Genomic DNA, 19,983 nt, shown 5'->3' with positions numbered 1-19,983 from the left:
GATTGAACCAATTGAATTGGATAGAATCCATTCCTTCAGTAAGAGAAATATTGCTAAGTTTGGAAAAGAGGTAAAGTGAAAATAGAGTAGGCCATTGCAATTCTGCAGACTAAATACTATAGCCTTTTGAAATTCTATGCAAGGAAAATTCACACAAATATTAGTCTTTTTGTTTTCCTCATCTTCCTGTTTACGTAATCCTTAAGAGGTTTTTGCATTACTTGGAGTTGCTAGCATTAGTAATTTATACAAGGGATTTGATGCACTAGCAATAACTTACAAACCAGACTTTTAGGGAGATTTTACAAACTACAATTACAAGAACCTACTCATGATCAACTAAATCAGAATCTGCTGGGTTAGTTCCTTGAATTAGAAGTAAAATAAAACTCCAAAAAGTGGTTTTTGACACAGCTTGTCTATAAGGAAGTATAAGGTAGGGCCCTTGCTTACAGAGTTTATAACCTAATTTGATATTCAAAAATCTAATTTATTTTACAAAGTAATTTTTGATGAGTATCAAATGATTGGTGCAAAACAAACAAACAGAAAAACCTCTGCATGCTATGGAAGAGGAAGAAAGGGCTACAATGGGCTAGTACGGAAGGGTTTTTGAATCTGGCATGATTTGCAATAAGTCTTGCTACTTGTAGATTTTTTAAAATCTTAGTGGGAAATAAATAATAATTTAATATCTAAAATATTGATAAATTAAGAGTCTGGACACAATTTAGATTATACCACAACAGAGAAATTATTAAGATGATGTTCATTAAAATCTCTATTATTGTTTTACACAGTAAACAAATTAAACAAAATTGATGGGACTAAAGTAATTTAAATTTCATCTTGGATTTTTTTGGGGGACTAAAAATTGATGTGGCTAAATTAGGCAAAGCCATAAATATGAAATGACAGAGAAATTATATAAAGTAGCAGCAATGGTAGACACTATGAACAAAAAAGATAAAAAGAGTTACAAAGGAAACATGTAAATCAAACCAAAAGAACTTAGAAAAGCTTAAAAAAAACACACACAAAAACACAATATAATTATTGGAGGACAGAAGTACCTGAAGAGTGGTATAAGCCAGTGTTCTGTAAGTGGCAGAAATACACAAATTATATATGAATTCATGGTATGTTGAAGAAAGTGAGTGGTTTAAACAGAGACATCATTTTATAAAGAATAACAAAAAATTTGCTTGTTGCAAGTCTGTTCGGATTACATTTGAAATGTAATGTTCAATCCTGTACACATCTACCTCATTATCATGAAAGAAAGATCAAAGAAATAAAACTGTTCTTGGCAATGAAGAAAGCGGTTATGAAATATATTTGTCCCATCTAAAGACAGTAATTGCACATATTCTGTAAGCGCTCCTTTAATGATTCCATTAAATTTTCTTAGATATCATAACTGAATAGGAAGCATATTTTCAACTGTCAGGAAGGTTGTTTTTTTTCTTTTCCTTTAAATTTCAAGACACTTTCTAGCACACCATTTCAGATTCACAATGCCCAGTGGCCCTTGCTGTTCATATATTTGACTTTTGGTTTAATGAAGATCACGGTGAGTTAATAGCAGTGCTAGGAACAAAGCTAAAATGTTGTTTCATTTTTACATGTTTCCTTTGTTGAGCTTTATGCTTAACTAGGAAGTTATATTTTGTTTTCATGCAATGAAAATCTTTGAAGATTGTTTTATTGGTTTGGCTAATGTCTGACTATAGACTATAAAATGTGCATTTGTGTACATATTTTGGTTGTTGCTGTTGTTATTTTTCTACTAAGAGCCATGAAAAAAAAGTTTATGCAGTGTAGTTTACTCCATAAACACCTTCTTTTAGTTCTTTAAATCAGATTGATATAATAATATCATATGTGATGTTGTTTCTATACTGTATCAATAAAAAGCCAGCTGTATACTGAATTTTTAGCTCAGCACAGATAGGGAAAAACTCCTGTAAAGACAAAAGTAACTACTCATGTCTAAACAAAAACATTTCCAAGAAATATGTGTTTTAATGAGAACATAAAATATAGGATTAAACACTAAAGTTTTGAAATCTAATTTAAGTTTTTTCAGGTTCAAAGTAAATACTTTTCTGTACAATATTTGTACTATGTTAATGCATTTGTGAAGTTTCTCTTTTCCAGTTCTCTCTTGTTTCAGTTCTACACAGTTCAGTAAGTGCTGCTTATCGTTAAGCAAAGCTATAACATAAATCACCATATCCTTTAATTTACAGTGTTTTATTAGGAAGTGATCTGTGGGAAGACATTAATTATTATTATTTGTTTCCCTATTCATTACTATCCATCAATGTCTAAAGTCAATTTTGTCATTTGGTAGCCAAATACTGGGGCTATCACTCCCATATTACATACACACATACAAACACACACCACTTTCTCTCTTCTTTCCCCTTCTTTGAAATAAATTGTTAATCATAATTTGGTCAGAGGTTTAATTTCTAAGGTACCTGTGTATTTATGTAAATATGAAGTTACCTGCATATTTATATAAAATACTATAAATTAATCAAGTTTAGACCTTTTCCCAAGCCACTCTTACACTTCCATGTGATTTCTGAAGTGACACACTACACTGAGATGGGGTTTCTTTTAGACCTTCCTATTCACTGAGCACTCTCACCTACCAGACTAAGAGATATTTCCTCATCATGTAGCTTTTGTTAGTTTCTTTGGCTGACTATTCGAAAGCCTTACTTACGGTAGCTCTAGCTAGAAACTATTGCATTTTTTTTTCCTTTCTTATCCTCAACTAAACTGGAAGAACCCTGAGAGCAAGGGATAAAATATTCTTAGTGCTGATCAAATATCCTGGCACATAATTAACTTCAAATTGTGACAATTTGAAGTCAGAGAGGGTCTAACACTGGTCTATGTGTTCTATCTACTATAAATGGTGACTTTTTTAAAGGAAATTATGTAGGCTTATTTCCTATTTCAAAAAATATACATTTAACATACTTTTGTCTGCTTATGTTTATTCTGACATCCTCTCTAAAAGATTTAACATGATTTGTCATCTCATAGCAGGCATCATGCTAGGTGCTGAGTTGTCTACTCCATCATGTGGCTTATGTGATGGGTGATAAATGGGATAAGGGTCTAAATGTTTATTTTATTTGTTGTTTTTTTCTTCATATGTTTAGCATTTTCATGATCATTATATTCCATGACTGTAACATTCCTTATAAAATATATCATCTACTAGTACTATCCCCTACACTAACATACCATACCCTCTACCAACTAAAATATAGTGAAAATGTTGGATAATAAGTCAATAAGATAATGCAGAATTAGAGTTATGTTTCACAAAAGTGACAATAATGGACTGATTTTAAATGCTAAGTATAAAAGTCATAATCACAAAAAACAATGAGGAAAAAAAACAATAAAGTTGTATACACAAACCATTTCAGGAAAGTGCTTAAACCCAGAAATACAAGTGGATATTTATTTATATAAGAAATATAGTTGGTATGGAATATGTTTTTGCCCTGAGGAATTCGCCAAAAGCACACACTTAAACTTAGGTTCTAAGGAACCAGAGGGTGGCCAAGTGTTTCCTCAGGTCGGAAATTCTTAGAGGGTGTCCTTGACACATTAATCTAAAGCCTCCTAAAGATATGCCTTTGGATAAGGATCAACTAGAAGTAAATACGTCCTCCTTTATTCCAAACCAAAGAATTGTCAAGCAGCTTGCCTTGCTGTTAAGCAGAGCAGAATAAATAAAAAAAAGAAGGAAGGAAGGAAAAAAGAGAAGGAAAAGAAAGTAAAATAAGGTTCCTGAGAAATTATTGCTACAAAAATACTCACTTTGGATTTATACAGAGCCTAGTAAGTTAGAGAAGCTCACTCTTGAACTTAATCTGAGGTAGTTCTTAAGTGGCAATGCCTCTCTGGTCTCGTGATAGAAGCAAATACAAAGCCTCTACAGGAGAGTCCATTCATCTTGGGCCATGGGAAACTTCAGCAAATAACTTTGCTAAGGACAATGACCAACAAACAAAGTCAATCAAAGATATACATGAAAGCAAAGCAATATAATGCTGAAGAACAAAGATCAGAAGCATATCCACCTTGACTTTAGACAGTAGAATTATTAGATATGCTTTAGAAAACAACAGTGATTATCACATTTAAAGGAAAAAAGAGAAGACGGAAGGTGGGGACAGCAATGATGATAGATGTCCAGAGAACAGGAAACTTTAAAAAGGGACATAGCAGATTTAAATGAAAGGAAAACTTTATGAATTAAAAAATAAAAAATGCTATTTTCATTTCTTCTCTCCCCAAATATGTTGGAGAAAAAGCTTTTAATGATTAAGTTATATTTTCATTTCAAATTCACATCTGTGATTTTAATCTGAAAAAAAAGTATCCCTAAAAACATACTGATAGACTTGACAAAAATGGTTAATACTTTACGTTGTACATTTCCATATTTTAGATAACTAAGCAAATTATTAAGAAGTTATGCTAGCCATGTTAAATCCTCTTTTTCCCAAAATGCTAGTCATTCTTGCTGAACCTTCCTTCTTTCAGATTCCTGGTATTTCAGAGACTAATAGAAAATAATTATATGGAGTCTGCTGTTAGTAATTCTCAAATATACATAGAATCACGGTTTAGTGCAAAATATAGTTAGCATTGGACACCTGTTATTTCTTGACTCCTTTCTGAAACAAACTTATTAGGAGTCTCTGCTATGATGATGGTATATTTTGTGCACTTCTTGGAATAAATAATGTACAGGAATCATTCAAATGCATATTCAGTGGGAAGCCATCTGGCTTCATGTGAATTTATGAATATTTTAGCTTGCTCAGCTAGTCAAAAGTAAAATCTGGCACTAGGGATTATCATGTAGATTTGTGACAGTATTACAAAAAAAAAAAGCTTCTGTAAATCAATGATTGACATATCTACTAAAGTATAGTTTCTTCTTGGATTGGGTATACTTAAAATAAGTACAATATTGCATGATTAGTTTGGAAGTCATAATTCAACTTGACATACCAATGTTTCGTTAAAATAGTTACATATAGAAATTGAACCTTGGAATTGAGTTGGACTTTATAATGTTACTGTAGTGAACACTGTGATGGCACCCATATCACTTCTTCAATGAAGAGCTTATTACCTCAGCTACTGCAAGTGCTGTCAGTAGACAGCTTTCACGGGTCAGTCCCCTTTCACATACTGCCTTATTCCTAAAAAGATATCTTGTCCATTGTATTCCTTATCAATTGGGCACCTGAGAAAAGATAATTGATGTGTGGTATAAATCCTGGCCAACCAGGTTAAACTTGGGAAATACTGAAGTGCTATTCTAGTATCCAGAGCTCCTCTTGGGATTAGCCAATTAAGGCTGTCTTTGGGATTGCATCTCAGCTTCACTTTCTTCTTCTCTGTTTTGCTCTCTCCCCTTCCTTGTACAAGTGTTAGTCCCACAGGCCCTCCTTAAGAATATTTTGCATTTTAAAATACATCTCAGATTCTGCTTTTCAGGAAATCCAACCCACAGTCATTATGTAATCCTGTTACCGGTGGACAGTGACCGGGTTCTTGGCATTTTGAACAAAGAATTAGACAAAACACACAAAGCGAAGAGAGAATGAAGAACTTTATTCCAAATGAAAGTACACTCTACAGTGTGGGAGTGGGCCCGAGCATAGTGTCTCACGGATGCCGTTACAGAATTTGCGGGGGTTTAAATACCCTCTAGAGATTTCCAGTGGTTACTCGGTGTATGCCCTATGTAAATGGAGAGGATGAAGTAAAGTTAAAGTCACCCCCTGGAAAGGATATTTCCTGCCATAGTTTAAGTGTGAATCAGCCTTATGTTCCCTGCCTCCAGGCCCTACCTCTTATCTAAAATAAGAACTTCTTGAGAAAACTCCTGCTAAATTGTCTTTCGGACTTTTTTCTTAAGCCTATTATCTCATAAGAAAATGTACTCTAGTATTGGACAAAATTCTTTATAATGTTGTATGTAAATTTTCTTCCTTGTAGCATCTGGTATAATATAAAACCAACTTCATAATCCTGCTAGTTTCCTCATTAATTAAATTCTGACCCATGTTCACAATTTATGGATTCATATTTTAACAATTTGAGAGTTACATTTTGATAATGAGAAATACAGATTTGAGAATTGATAACACATAGATGCTATGAGAATGGATGGTATTCCAAAGGAGTGAATGTGGACAGAGTAATTCAAACACAAATATCTGTGACCTTCTAGTGATATGAGGGGAGGAAGATAAGGAGAAATCAGTTAAAGAGACTTAAAAAGAGTGACCAATAAGTTAGAAAAAGAACCAGTAATTGGGGTTCCTTGAATCCAGGTAAAGAATGCAAGTCAAAGTAGTAATCAATTGAGATAAATGCTGTTTAAAGGGCAAGAAGATGAGACCAAGAATGACCCCTGAATTTAGCAAAGTGGAGAGCTCTGGAAATCTTCAGAAGAACAATTTTAACGGAGTAGTAGTGATGAAGAGGGGTGCTAAAAGTCTGAATTGGGCTGAAGAGTAAATAGGAAGACGGGAACTGAAGAATGGAAGAATAGACAATGTATTCCAAAAATTTTAGTGTAAAAGGAGCAAAGAAATAAAGTAATCCCTGAAGGAAGTGTAGTCAAGGGTTTTTCTTTTTTTTATTTTGGAAAAGTCACAGAATATTTGTGTACTGATGAGAATAATCCATTAAAGGAGGAAAACTAATGACACAAGAGAAAGAAGAGATAAATGCCATATGTCTACAATGTAAACAATGTGTGCATATCTCGTAATGGGATGGAAGAAGTTGGTCTGAGGAAGAGAAACAAAGTTAGACATAATTTTGGATTATAAAAAAAGTAGCTAGTGAAGAAAGTCTTGGTGATGAGGATGCCAAAGGATTTCTAAGAACAATTATTACTTAATACTGTACTCTGATATGTATCCTTCTCTTTCCTTCCGGCACCTTCCTCCATAGCTCCAATGATTCAGAGAAATTTGCTACACATAAAATTTGTGTGAGAAGGCCTTTTTCTGGAGGGGATATGGTGATGTCCTAATTGTGAGAAAGAGGAAAAGTTTGAGACTCACATAGTGAAAAATAGGTGCTCAGCTCATAAAATTGTGAGAAAATCACATGCAAGTCCAAACAGAACTAACTCAACAGAAATGGAAGCTTACAGACCAAAGTAATTATGAAGATATATGATCTTCAGGAATTTCACAGATATTTGAGAGAAGTTTTTGACATCTATGGGGTTTAGAATAGAGGTTCAACTAACGTTGCCTACATCTAAAGGGAAAGCAAATTTCCAGGTGACATCTGATTATACGTAGCAAATATGAAAAAGGTAAAAAACAACAATGTGGGTGGTAAAGAGATTGCAGACTATCACCAGGCAAAACTTCATGGAGAAAATAAAGTGTAGAATGTCAGAAAGTAGTATGAATCTTTGTCCTAAAAGGTAGTCTTCAGGGGAGCAAAATGGGATACAAAAACAGTACTAAATTAGTGAAGCAATGTTGAGATGGCCACAGTATTCCTTTTTCTTTCAACACCTCATACACCTCAGTGCCAATCTTTTAAATCTTTCCTTTGTAGGCTTTCTGTAACTTTGCCTTCATGTGCAATTATAAAAGTCAGATCATTGTTATTACAGTATACAATAAGGCATTATGGGATGTAAAAAAAACTTGCATTCGTCTAGAAAACAGTGGTAGCTGAACAAGTTGAGAGAGGTGGATGGATTTTGGTTGTGTTTTTCATATTCATGTGTTTTTCATTTCATATGTTTCACTTATTGAAAACAGGATGAAAAGGATGTGGGGAAGTACCTGAAGAGTCATGGAAAATTTCCAGGTTTTTGCCTTGAGCAATTTGGTGAATGGCTGTGTCATTTATCTAGATGAGAAAGATTACCTTACTTGATAGAGAGAAGATTAGAGCTCTCCAAATAGAGATGCCTATGTATTTTTTTCCAGTAAGGGAGGGATACAAAGCAGGCAGGTACATACCTGAATCTAGAATTCAGTGTTGGGTATATTATGATGGCTAGTACAACTTAGGTTTCATTGTAGATGAAACTAGGCTGACTACATCCTGATGAAATAATATGGCTAAGAGAAGTACTGTTTTTGTTTTTGCTTATTTATTTTTATGTTATGGAAAATTGCAGCACGTTTGTAGTCTAGGGATACATAATAGAAGACAAAAGAAACATGGCTAATTTTGTAAATTGCTTCTTCTCACTGAACTCATGGTAAATATTTATTTTGTGTTGAAGAATCATCTGTTGCAACAAGTAAAAAAGAATTACTCTAAAACGTTCTCCTTCCTTCCTCATAGGCTAGCTTCCATAGACAGCTCTTTATTCGACTGGATAATGCTTAATTAGAAGCTCTATCAACTTTAACCAGTCATAATGAGTGATGATCTTTCTTATTCAATTTCATTAAAGATTGATCCCAGTGATATATAATTAGTGCATTTTTAATTTATGACTTGTCAGTGTGCCTGTACATTTAAAATCTGAACTTGGGCCACTTGATCTATTCATAATTATTTCTTTGTGTAGTCCAAGTTTTCTAGTTCTAGAAATATTTGAAACTTCTCTAAAGAACAGCATATTGACAGACATAATTTACTTTCTCAAACCTCAAGGCTAAAAATAATAGGAAAAAAACCACTCACGTAAACTTCATTAAGCAGTGCAACATTTCTAAACCTGCAAATGAAATGAACACTTACTTGATTTCGACATAGTTGTATTTTAAAAGATTTTTTTGCCTCAAGATGTAAATGCCTTAATTCTATTCTGGGCGATGTGACACTCTCCTACAAGGAAGTGGTAAATTAAAACTCACTTGAACCATCTGAATGTGCTGCAGAGAGAAAAGAGTGGATACTGGTAAGAAAAGAAATAAAAAAAAAAATCATTCACATGTGCAGATTACTTAGCTACGATGTGTTGGTTGTAGCAAAGATTTTAAAAAGCATTTAAGGAGGCTGGAGATTCAACAAGCATATCAGTAACATATCATAAGCCAGTGGCCAAAGAATATAGACATTTTAGTTTAGATTGTTTCAGAAATGCACTGAAGCACAATTGAAGGAGTATAATTCTGGCACAGATAGCTAGGAAATGACACTAGCAGATGGATTGCACTAGTCTATAGCAATCAGAAATGAATTGCTGTGTGAATGGTTGAAATTTATGTGTGCGATGGCTAAGAGATTCCTGCAGCCAGAGGCTTCAAAAAGATAGACTATTTATCCGAGAAGCCCAAAATAAAATGTTAACTCTGTTAGTATCAATCAGTTACTTGCATGCACAATAATACTCTTGGGATGAACATCTTCAGACATAAGTGTCAACAATCAAGCTGATGTGCAGGTAGTTGATAATAGTCACTCATTTACAGGCATCTTCCCTCTACACCTCCAATCCTCCAAGTATCAACACAGTAGGAAAATCAGCAGCTTTTTTTATTCCATTTCCCCAAATATTAACCTGACCCAAAGTTGTCATCTACTAAACTACAGCCAAATTGGCAAGTTTGAATGACATGGCAAGTTTGGTTTGTTATGGCTCACGTAGACAGCTCTTCCAGGGATAGAACTAGTATTCTTCAACCAAACTGGTATGACTAGACTTTCATTATGTATAAAAAAAACCTAAGCAGAAGTTTCTGTATATACAGATAAATGGGAGCATGAGGAATGAGATTATGTTACAGAATTTGGCACACTAGTATTGGAGGAAGGAAAATATGACAAAGTTAAATGCAAGGAATGTTAATAATTTTACTATTAGAATTGTGTTCCTCAACCTCAATAGAAATAGGCTTTGTCTAAACAAAATTTAGAGGCACAGAAGACTCAAGTTAACTAGATATATGGTTGCTATTATTTTTCTTGCACTAAGCAAATTAAAAAGGTCTTTAACAATTTAGTTCTTGACACAGATGAAGACTTGATTTAGATGAACAAGGAAAAGAGCATCTGAAATCCTTTAGCTGGTTTTGAGCTACTAAAGAGTTTTCACTTCTCTCCATTGTAATTCTGCTAGGCTAGACTGAGGTGCCTCCAAGGTGCTCAAGTCCAGAAGGCATCACGATGTATGTAAACAGCAACTCTGATTTTGTGCAGTTTACTTAACAGCTATATGTGACAACAGGCGGTTTTGATTTTGGCTTTATTGCTGAATTTGGCAATCTTAACATTAGGAGTACTGCGTAGCTACTGAAGATGACTAGATCATCCAGGGTTGCGGGAATTAATCCTGGATTCATGCCACCAAACTTTTGACGATTTCAGAGTATCACTTGGATTTTTAAAGCTTTATTTCAATCAGTACACAGTGATACATCTCTTTTATTTCTGCTTTGCTTAGAGAATAAATGCCTAAGGTAAAAGATTACCAAATGTTGAATTTTTCTCATGCCCGTGTTGACAGTTATTAAACCATCAATAAGTTTATGGATTATAGTTACAAACAATAGCAGGATTTGACACACTTGAGTATATGATGTAAGTGCCATGATTTTATAAAAATAAAAATTATAAAATGAGACAAAATGTTTAATTTCAAACTTATACATGTAGGTCTTATTTTTCTATTGCTGTTAAAATTCAGAAACAAAACAAATCTTTATTGGGAGAGTAAATGAAAAGCCTGAAAAATTTATTTATTTATTTATTTTTTTTTGAGACGGAGTCTCGCTCTGCCGCCCAGGCTGGAGTGCAGTGGCCAGATCTCAGCTCACTGCAAGCTCCGCCTCCTGGGTTTACGCCATTCTCCTGCCTCAGCCTCCCAAGCAGCTGGGACCACAGGCGCCCGCCACGTCGCCCGGCTAGTTTTTTGTATTTTTTAGTAGAGACGGGGTTTCACCGGGTTAGCCAGGATGGTCTCGATCTCCTGACCTCGTGATCCGCCCGTCTCGGCCTCCCAAAGTGCTGGGATTACAGGCTTGAGCCACCGCGCCCGGCTGAAAAATTAAGATTGTTACAAAATTTAGTCACTTCTTATCAAAAATATACTTCTCTCTCATCATGTACACTACATTCAGGGATTAAATTTAGGAGTGACTTACTTTTTTTTGTTTTATTTTGTTTTGCCTAGACCCTTTTATTGAAACACACATTTAGGTTAGAATCATTTCCTAATTCATCTTTTTTCCTCCACATTTCGACATCCCAGAAAACAGAATGTGCCTTACAAATGATAGTATAATAGCTATTAGTCAGGCAGCAATAGTCATGGAGTTGTTACTTGCTCACATGTGAACTTGGTCATATCTGTGTATATGACTGTCCTTTCAGTTGAATTAGGTACACTATTGGTGGTATGTGTGTGCTACTGTACACCAAGCAATACATCTCAGAGCAAGAGACCTTGATAAGTCCTTTGAACGGAACCATTTCAAAGCAACTAGAATCCATGCATTGTGCAGGATTATGGTTAAAATTCAGATTAGGTAAAATACAGTATTGAGCACTTAATAAACATATAACATCCTCTGAACACTCTGTAAGTAAATCAATGTTAAACAACAGCTATCATATATTTTCTTCAAAAAGAATCTTGAAAAAGAAAAAATAAACACACAAATACCATATTTGAGGGCTTCAGATGTTCACTTCTGGTTTACTAAACAATAATTTTCATATTAACATGTTAATATGACATCAATTTGTGACAAATCAATCACAGGTCCGATCTTCTAAAAACCTGTGATTAAACTGAAGCAAAAGTGAAACTGAGTTTTGTCAAACAGAAGGGTATCAAAACTTGCAGGAGTGTGGGTCTGCAGTTAGGTAAAAAAAAAAAAAATCCAGACATAAGTGTGGTAAGAGCACTCAGGAAATACAGCCTTACCAATAACTCTGAAAGCACAGAAGGTACTAGGTGGACGTATGCATATCAATAGCTCTGAAAGTGCTGAAGAGTTTGAATGTGAAGCTGTAGAAATTTCTTGCTGATATCTTAATATTTTACTTTTTTGTTATTTTATATGTACATTTATTCAGTATTTCACTTTTTTGTTGTTTGATATGTATATGCAAGAGGGTTAAATAAAAATCTGTATTTAAAAACAACTGAAAGAGATCTCCAATAAATATGAAAATTTCAAGTAACAAAGCATTGTGTCATGTTTTATTGTGTTTTTCTTAATGGAACATAAAATAATGGTGATTCTTATAATTGATAGCACTTCAGATTTGGTAAAACTACAATTGTGAACATTCTGAATACAATCTGAACATTTAGTGAATGACAAACACATAACATCCTCTGAAAAATCTGCAAGTAAATCAATCATTTTTAAACAATAGCTACCATTTATTTGTATCTTATCCTTGGGAAAAACTTTGGAAAAAAAAAAACCGCACACACAAGTATCATAACTGAGGGTTGTGGACAAGTTACTTCTAGTTTACCAATTTTTACATTGACATAAAGTAGCACAGACTAGTTATTTCATTAAAAAAAAACACACACTGACAAATCTTTTCTCTATTACACTTTAGTATGAAGACTTTTCACTTATATGCTTATACCAACATAGAAATACATAACTTGAGATCCCAGCCAATTTTTATTTTCTTGAAACTTTATCATCTGTGTATTATCTAAGTTTTTCCATTCTCCTGCCTGCTTCTTGATGTCTGCATTTGGACCAATTATTGTTTCTCAGCATCACCAGTGTGTGGACAAAAAATAAGATGAAAAGTAAATTCAGTTCATTTGGTAATTTCAGTTTTGTTAGAAGGACTGACAGGAGATAATACAAGTAAAGTCTATAGTGAAATTATATGATTATTGATGAATTTCAATTATTACTACGACTTTCCCCACAGATAACTGAGTTTTGTACGCATGTGTGTGTTTTCCTATGGAATGGAACATAAAGGAAAAATTTAAATATACACAAACACATGTTCAAGTGTACAATACATATGTACTTTTAGTTTCATTTTGATAAAATTAATGATATGAATGTTATTATCAATTTCAGAGGTCTTTGTATCTAGTTATTTATCAACTAAAATAATCACAATATATTGGGCACTGAGTGAATGTGTCAGCTATGGATTTGTTTCTGAAAAAGTATTTCTACAGTATTCCTACACTACTATGAACATCTTACAGTATGCCAGTTTTATTATTCAAAATAGAATTACAGTTGAGGAGAGAAGTGCCAGTGAATACTTAGAACTTTACTGGATCAAAAGCCTCAAAAAAGATGGAAAAATTCTAAAGATATGCTTAGAAAATTATCTTTAAAACTAATTATGTGAAAAAACAATGCTCCACAAATCAATCATTATTAAAAACTAAAATACTGATATACATCCAAAAAATATCTATTTTCTCAACTTAGTCTTGAAATATTTTTCTTCAAAATGATTTATATGTACTTTTGTGCTATTATTATTATGCTACAGGAATTACATTAATACAATTTTCATTAATTGAGTTCAGTGAAACAAACAGCCTACAGAAAATACCTATCTCTGGAATGTTACTCAAAAATGCAAAGTGTACAATATTTAAAATGTCTCTAAATCAAATCGCTTTTTAAACTGATTTCTAGAAAAATTTGTTCCCTGTAAGTTATCATGTCTTCTACATCTTTGTAGATAAGCATTTCTTCAACGGACAACAACTTATAGCTATTCAGGCTGAATGCTGACTTATTCTTAACAGCATTTAACATCTTTAGGGATGTTGTAACTGAATCACTCAAAGAAGAACAAACTGGGAAAATGCGTGCAGTCCACAAACTCAGACACGTCTTGTTACCAGAGAACAGTTCCTCTGTAACTTTAAGATTCCAAACCTCTAAGCATGACAGGAAACAGACTCCAAAGAATTGAAGTAACTTTATATCTGACAATGTTTTCACACTCTTTTTCAAGTTGTCTTGCACTCCAAATGCCATAGTTGAATACTTTAAGCATCTATTCATCTTTAAACTTAAGGAACACACAAAAGAATGTGCAGGGAGGGCAGCTTTTGTTGGGATATAAGAACCACTAATAATGCAGTTTTCCCCAACTGAAACATCAGGCCCCAATCTAGAATACTCCACAACTGAGCCAGGTGCTATAGAACATCTTGAATCCAGTATGCTTTGAATGATACAGGATGTTTTGCAAGAGCATTCTGGTATATCTGGAAAGATACTAAAAGTTATGGACTGTAAGCCGAGCTCTGACTTTAAACTGTTATCTGAGGTAAAGTAAAACAAATATTCTTTGGTTGTTCCAATGTGATAAAATTTGGAGTTATTAAGAACAATAACATTTAGTGATGTTCCTTTAAGAAGATGAAATATTCTCTGCCTCATTTCTACCAACTCTGACCCTTCTTTCACGACATTTGATGTGTTTCTGGTGTACTCCACAGTTGCTCCAGGTCCTAAAGCCTGCAGAAAGTCACCATAGGCATCTATTTCACAGCTCAGTGTGCCTATTTTTTCATAAAAAGCCAGTAACATTTTTGCTGATATATGATCCATATAAAATAGGCTATCTGTGTAGACATAGTCAGAGTCTACTTTAAGATCGGCCATGTCACCCCCAGCAAAGTCCTGTTGACAAAAAATTCCAGGTCTACACACAGCATTAAATTGATACATCTTTTCTATGCTGGGCTTATGAAGGAAACGATGGCAAGATCTGTATTCAAGGTCTCTATGTTTTAAATCATCAAAAGGATCTAAGACAAATACTCCATGTGTGGTACCTATTGTCAAACTAGAAGGATGAGCTAAAGCGGTAAAGCCAGGTTTGTCAAACCTAATAAACTCAAATTCTCCAATACTATAAAGTTCAATATCATCTGCACAGGTAACCAAAATTCCAGGATTCATATGTAAGGGGAAATCAATGTACATGGCTAGTTTTAATTCTAGCATCTGATAAATGGGGTTACCAAGAGGTAAAGCAGTGAAAATTTTTCCCAGAGCACTTGCATTTGGAAGTCGTTGACTGTAGCCACCTATAAAATTAAAACAAAATAACCATTTAAAAATGTAGTATTGTTTATAAACTTTTCAAAACCCAGGGTTTAATAACCTGTAAGTTACAAATCAAAATATATTTAAAGATATTTAATATATACCATGTGTTACTGTAAATCAGGAAAGAATAATGAAATCCAGATTACAAATTCAAAGAGAAATTCTCTTGTTGCCATTTGATATACCACAATTTTAAAAACTATAGGTCAGGAAAAAATTTAAGTATACCGTAGAATCTGTGAAATGTTTTGAATTACATGTATAACAAACAAGAAGGACCATGGCCCAAAACATGATGTTGTATCTACATTTTTTTTTTTTTTTTCTGAGATGAAGTCTTACTCTGTCACCCAGGCTGGAGAGCAGTGGCGCGATCTTGGCTCACCGCAACCTCTGTGTCCCAGGTTCAAGTGATTCTCCTGTCTCAGCCTCCCGAGTAGCTGGGATTACAGGCGCCTGCCACCATGCCTGGCTAATTTTTCTATTTTTTAGTAGAGACGAAGTTTCACCATGTTGGCCAGGCTGGTCTCAAACTCCTGACCTCAGGTGATCCACCCGCCTCAGCCTCCCAAAGTACTGGGATTACAGGCGTGAGTCACTGTGCCCAGATTGTATCTACATTTTAAACAACAAATTTCAACCAGGTTTAGACTTCTAATTAAGAATCTACTTCACAGAAAATAAAATTATAGAAAACTAATATACTAATGCTAAAATACAGTCATTTGCTTCTTTATAACATTTCGCTCAAAGATGGACAGCATATATATAGGTTGTCCCATAAGATTATAATGGAGCTGAAAAATTCCTGTCACCTAGTGATGTTGGAGCTATTGTAAAATCCTAGCATAATGCACCACTCAAGTGTTTGTGGTGATGCTGGTATAAACAAACCTACTGTGCTGCCAGTTTACTAAACTATAGAACATACAATTATGTATAGAATACAATACTTGGTAATAAATGACTATTTTACTGGTTTTTGTGTTTACTCTACTAGACTTTTCATTGTTATTTTAGAATAAATTCATATGATATATACAAAAAAAAGTTAAGCATACAATGGCCTCTGGCAGGTCCTTCAGCAGGTATTTCAGAAAGCAGCATTGTTATAGGAGATGACAGCTCCTGAACTCTAGTAGGACTACAGAGGTAGAAGACAGTGATACTGATGATCCTGACCCAGTGTGGGCCGAAGCCTACACTGTTTCTGTGTCATCATTTCTAACCAAAAAGTTTAAAAGGTAAAAATAAAAACAACGGAATAAACCCTAATGATATAAAGAAAATATTTTTGTACGGCTGTACAGTGTTTGTAAGTTGAGTGTTATTACAATAGAGTCAAAAAGTTAAAAAAATTAAGAAGTTTATAAAGTAAAAATGTTATAGTAAGCTAAGGTTAATTTATTACTGAAGATCAACAATACATGTAAAGCACTTGGCAGCACACAGTATATTGTTCCACAAAAAGGAGCTAATAACTTTCTATTTCTTCTTTTTTCAAAGACCAGTCAATAGTAAAGTTTAGTACTAAGAATTATCTATTTCCAAAAGCAAAAATAAAAAAAAAATCTATGCATTTCCTGGTATCTAATTTAATTTTTACTAAACTGATAATAATTATTTTATTAAATAAAATTGTAAATTAGATTTTTTTTACACGTTTTTAGTCTTCAAACCAGAACTTGGATGCTTTACTTTGACATCATCTTTACAAAGAATCATTGTTTTGTATGTAAATCATAAGAATGAGAAAGTGCTTTGGAAGCCATGTAGAGAAACAACTCTAAAATACCTGTCCCTGGACAGGTGTCGGTTCATGACAGTTTTCATTAATCCCTTAATATACAGAGAAAAACAACAAAGGTTTTCATGTAACCAAAATTTTCGCACAACTAAATGTATTCAATTTAAAAGGTTTCTTTATTATGAGGCTATGTCCTTCCTACTTTTCTGTTTTAAAATGTCTTATTTTACGTGTGTGATTTCTCTCTTACATATTTACTTGTTCACTCCGTATATTGTCACATTTTCCTTTTATTTTTAAGCATTGTGGCCTCTGGCTACCAATAATCACACAAAAATGCAAGATAACAAGTACTGGCAAAAGTGTAGTAATGACAGTGTTAAACCAGCCTTCCCTCAAAGCAAGAATCCCCATTAAGGAAGAAAGAGCATTAGGTAAAATAGCTAATGCATACTGGCTTAATACCTAGGTGATGGGTTGATAGGTGCAGCAAACAACCATGGCACACGTTTACCTATGCAACAAACCTGCACATGTACCCTGGAACTTAAAATGTAAATTAAATTTAAAAGAAAAATCCCCACTAAAGCACTCCTGGGAACTATTCATATTTGAATGAGTTGTCTTAGGAAAATAATTTTCTATATACATATCCAAAAGAAAACAATATTCATAAAAGGTTGACGATATATGTGATCTACAATTTTACGAGTAAAATTTGTGAAAACCACTATACTACTTACAACCTAAAAAAAAATCATGAAAATCATGAAATATTTGTTTTCAAAGCAGAATAACTTCAAAGATTTTTTTTAAAAAGAAGGAAAGTGTTTGCAAGACAGAAAAAAGTCTCTAAAGTATTGAAGGTGAAAGACTAAAAAGAAAATGTAAATTAGTAAAGTATAACATTACCAGAGTGAATCAATAGGATGGTAAAAGAATTCCATTTATCTCCATATAGCTTTTCCAAACGTTGAAGGGCACAAAGTGTTGATCCTCCATTTCCTTAAAAACAAAGTTTAAAATACACAATTTATTTAATAGAAACCTACTAAAACTTTGTCATGATGGTAAATTTAGGTGTTATATAACCTTGAGGATTTGCCTTTCAGGAATAATTAAATAGATGGACACCAAAGGTATTGGCAATAGAACAAAATTAAAAACGTCTCATAGCAAACAACCAATCAATAAATTAGCAATGAAACCCAGACCACAACCCTCAGTAATAAATGATGAGGTAATATTTTCCCCAAAATAGTAATTATAAGAAAGAAGAAATAATAAATTACACAATCTGTAACATTAGAAGACTGATAAACATAAGCATTCATACAGAGTTACAAATCACAAAGCCCATTTAAATAATTCTCCCAAATGACACAATCAACAACACAAGTTAAGAGTTCCTTTAGAAAAAAAGATTTTTAGAATTTGAATTCCAAAAAAAAAAGTCTTAAATATAACTACCACACTAGTTATCTTGGGCCAGTTATTTAACTCTCAGTACCTCAGATTCTCATCTACGGAAATAATATCATGCCTGTAATCCCAGCACTTTGGGAGGCCGAGGCGGGCGGATGCTGAGGTTAGGGGATTGAGACCATCCTGGTTAACACGGTGAAACCCCGTCGTCTCTACTGAAAAAAACAAACAAAAAAAAACTAGCCGGTCGTGGTGGCAGCCGCCTGTAGTCCCAGCTACTTGGGAGGCTGAGGCAGGAGAATGGTGTGAACCTAGGAGGCGGAGCTTGCAGTGAGCCAAGATCGCGCCACCGCACTCCAGTTTGGGCAACAGAGCAAGACTCCATTTCAAAAAAAAAAAAAAAAAAAAGAAATAATAAGAGTACTGACCTCATAGTCGTAAGGATTAAAATAACATTGGCTAATTAGAATAATGCTAATGTCATTTACAGATATCCTATCTCTGGTATCAAGAGGCTTCAACTTTAAGTATCACATAGAAAATAGCCTTCAGAAAACCAGCATTTATTTCTATCTGCAATGGAAGGTCAAAGGGCAAAGTTGACCTAAACTAGGGCTTTCAAATATGTGTATTATGATATTTAAGCCATGTGACAGTGTTCTTTTGCATTATATCCTCAAAAGGCCAAGAGTATTTTTTCCCACTACTTTGCTTTCTTCATGTAAACTGCTGGAGGAACTTTGGAGTGGAGAGGACCTTAAAAGCTCTACTGATAAGGTCCAAAGAAGTATTCCTATCTGAGTAGTGTAAATTTCATAAAAACTAATAAAATTATCTTTTAAGTAACATTCTGGAAGTTTTTCAAGGTAAGTCATAATGGGTAAGAACAGTTGCTATTCCTTTTATCTTTCTAAAAAAAGTGAATTTATGTTCAAATTTTAAAGTTTATAAAGCTGTGGGTAGAGATATGCAGTTTATACACTGTAAGTCACAGAAAAGCTTTTCTTCAATGATTATTCCGCTTAGGACCTATATTATAAATCTGATCATAAAGCGCATACCAATTTTGGCTCCATCAGGATCTACAAAAACGTGATACTGAACTCCAAGGGGTAACTCCTTTCTTTTCAGCTTTTCTGACAGCTGTTGGTTGTAAGCAAGTTCCTGTTTTTCATCAGCCGCTGTTATTGCAACTATGTCCCAGAATTCTCCAGGTGCTACCAGTTTGCCTATTTGGAAAAGGCAAGCAAATGACAATAAAAATTATCAGAATTTTCTAGTTGCCATAGGTTTGCCTACTTAGAAAGAAGAAAAAGAAGATAACATCTATTACCATCTTCCAAAATGTATCTTTGGCTTTTGAGAGTTAGGGAATAATCAGTGGTGCATTAGTATGATTCAAAATAGTTACAATGAGGACTGCTCACAAGTTCCTTTTTTTTCTCTCTTTTAGATCACTCCCTCCTTTTATGGTCTACAATCCAATTTAATTATAAATGCTGAACGATATAATGTTTCTTGATTAAGAGAGCGACTTTTAACTTGCCAAAGACTATTGCCTCAATTCTTCAATAAGAAGAGGAGACAAACAAATCTCCAGCGTTGCAAATCAATTCTTACGTATCAGGGACATTTAGTGTTAGGTGACTGAGACAGACACAACCCAGGCCGGGCGCGGTGGCTCACACCTGTAATCGCAGCACTTTGGGAGGCTGAGACTGGCAGATCACGAGGTCAGGCAAT

General features: G+C 34.0%; 1 protein-coding gene across 2 annotated transcripts in view; it reads right to left on the bottom strand.

Moving 5' to 3' along the window:
• Positions 1-12,167: 12,167 nt before the first annotated feature.
• FPGT (fucose-1-phosphate guanylyltransferase) overlaps positions 12,168-19,983 on the bottom strand; it is a 9,012-nt gene continuing 1,196 nt past the window's right edge. Inside the window, exons 2-5 of one of the 2 annotated variants that reach the window (XM_011936920.1) lie at positions 19,302-19,469; positions 17,728-17,820; positions 14,981-15,046; positions 12,168-14,218 (exon numbers count right to left, since the gene is read on the bottom strand). In XM_011936920.1, the coding sequence (XP_011792310.1) occupies positions 13,605-14,218; positions 14,981-15,046; positions 17,728-17,820; positions 19,302-19,469 (941 nt within the window). In that variant the 3' untranslated portion in view covers positions 12,168-13,604. Of the gene's footprint in view, positions 15,047-17,727; positions 17,821-19,301; positions 19,470-19,983 lie in introns of both variants that reach the window. The other variant, XM_011936919.1, reaches the window with a different exon arrangement.

This window comes from Colobus angolensis, unplaced genomic scaffold, assembly GCF_000951035.1.
Source record: "Colobus angolensis palliatus isolate OR3802 unplaced genomic scaffold, Cang.pa_1.0 Scaffold158, whole genome shotgun sequence".
NCBI classification, from domain to species: domain Eukaryota; kingdom Metazoa; phylum Chordata; class Mammalia; order Primates; family Cercopithecidae; genus Colobus; species Colobus angolensis.
This window is presented reverse-complemented; position numbering and strand designations above follow the sequence as displayed.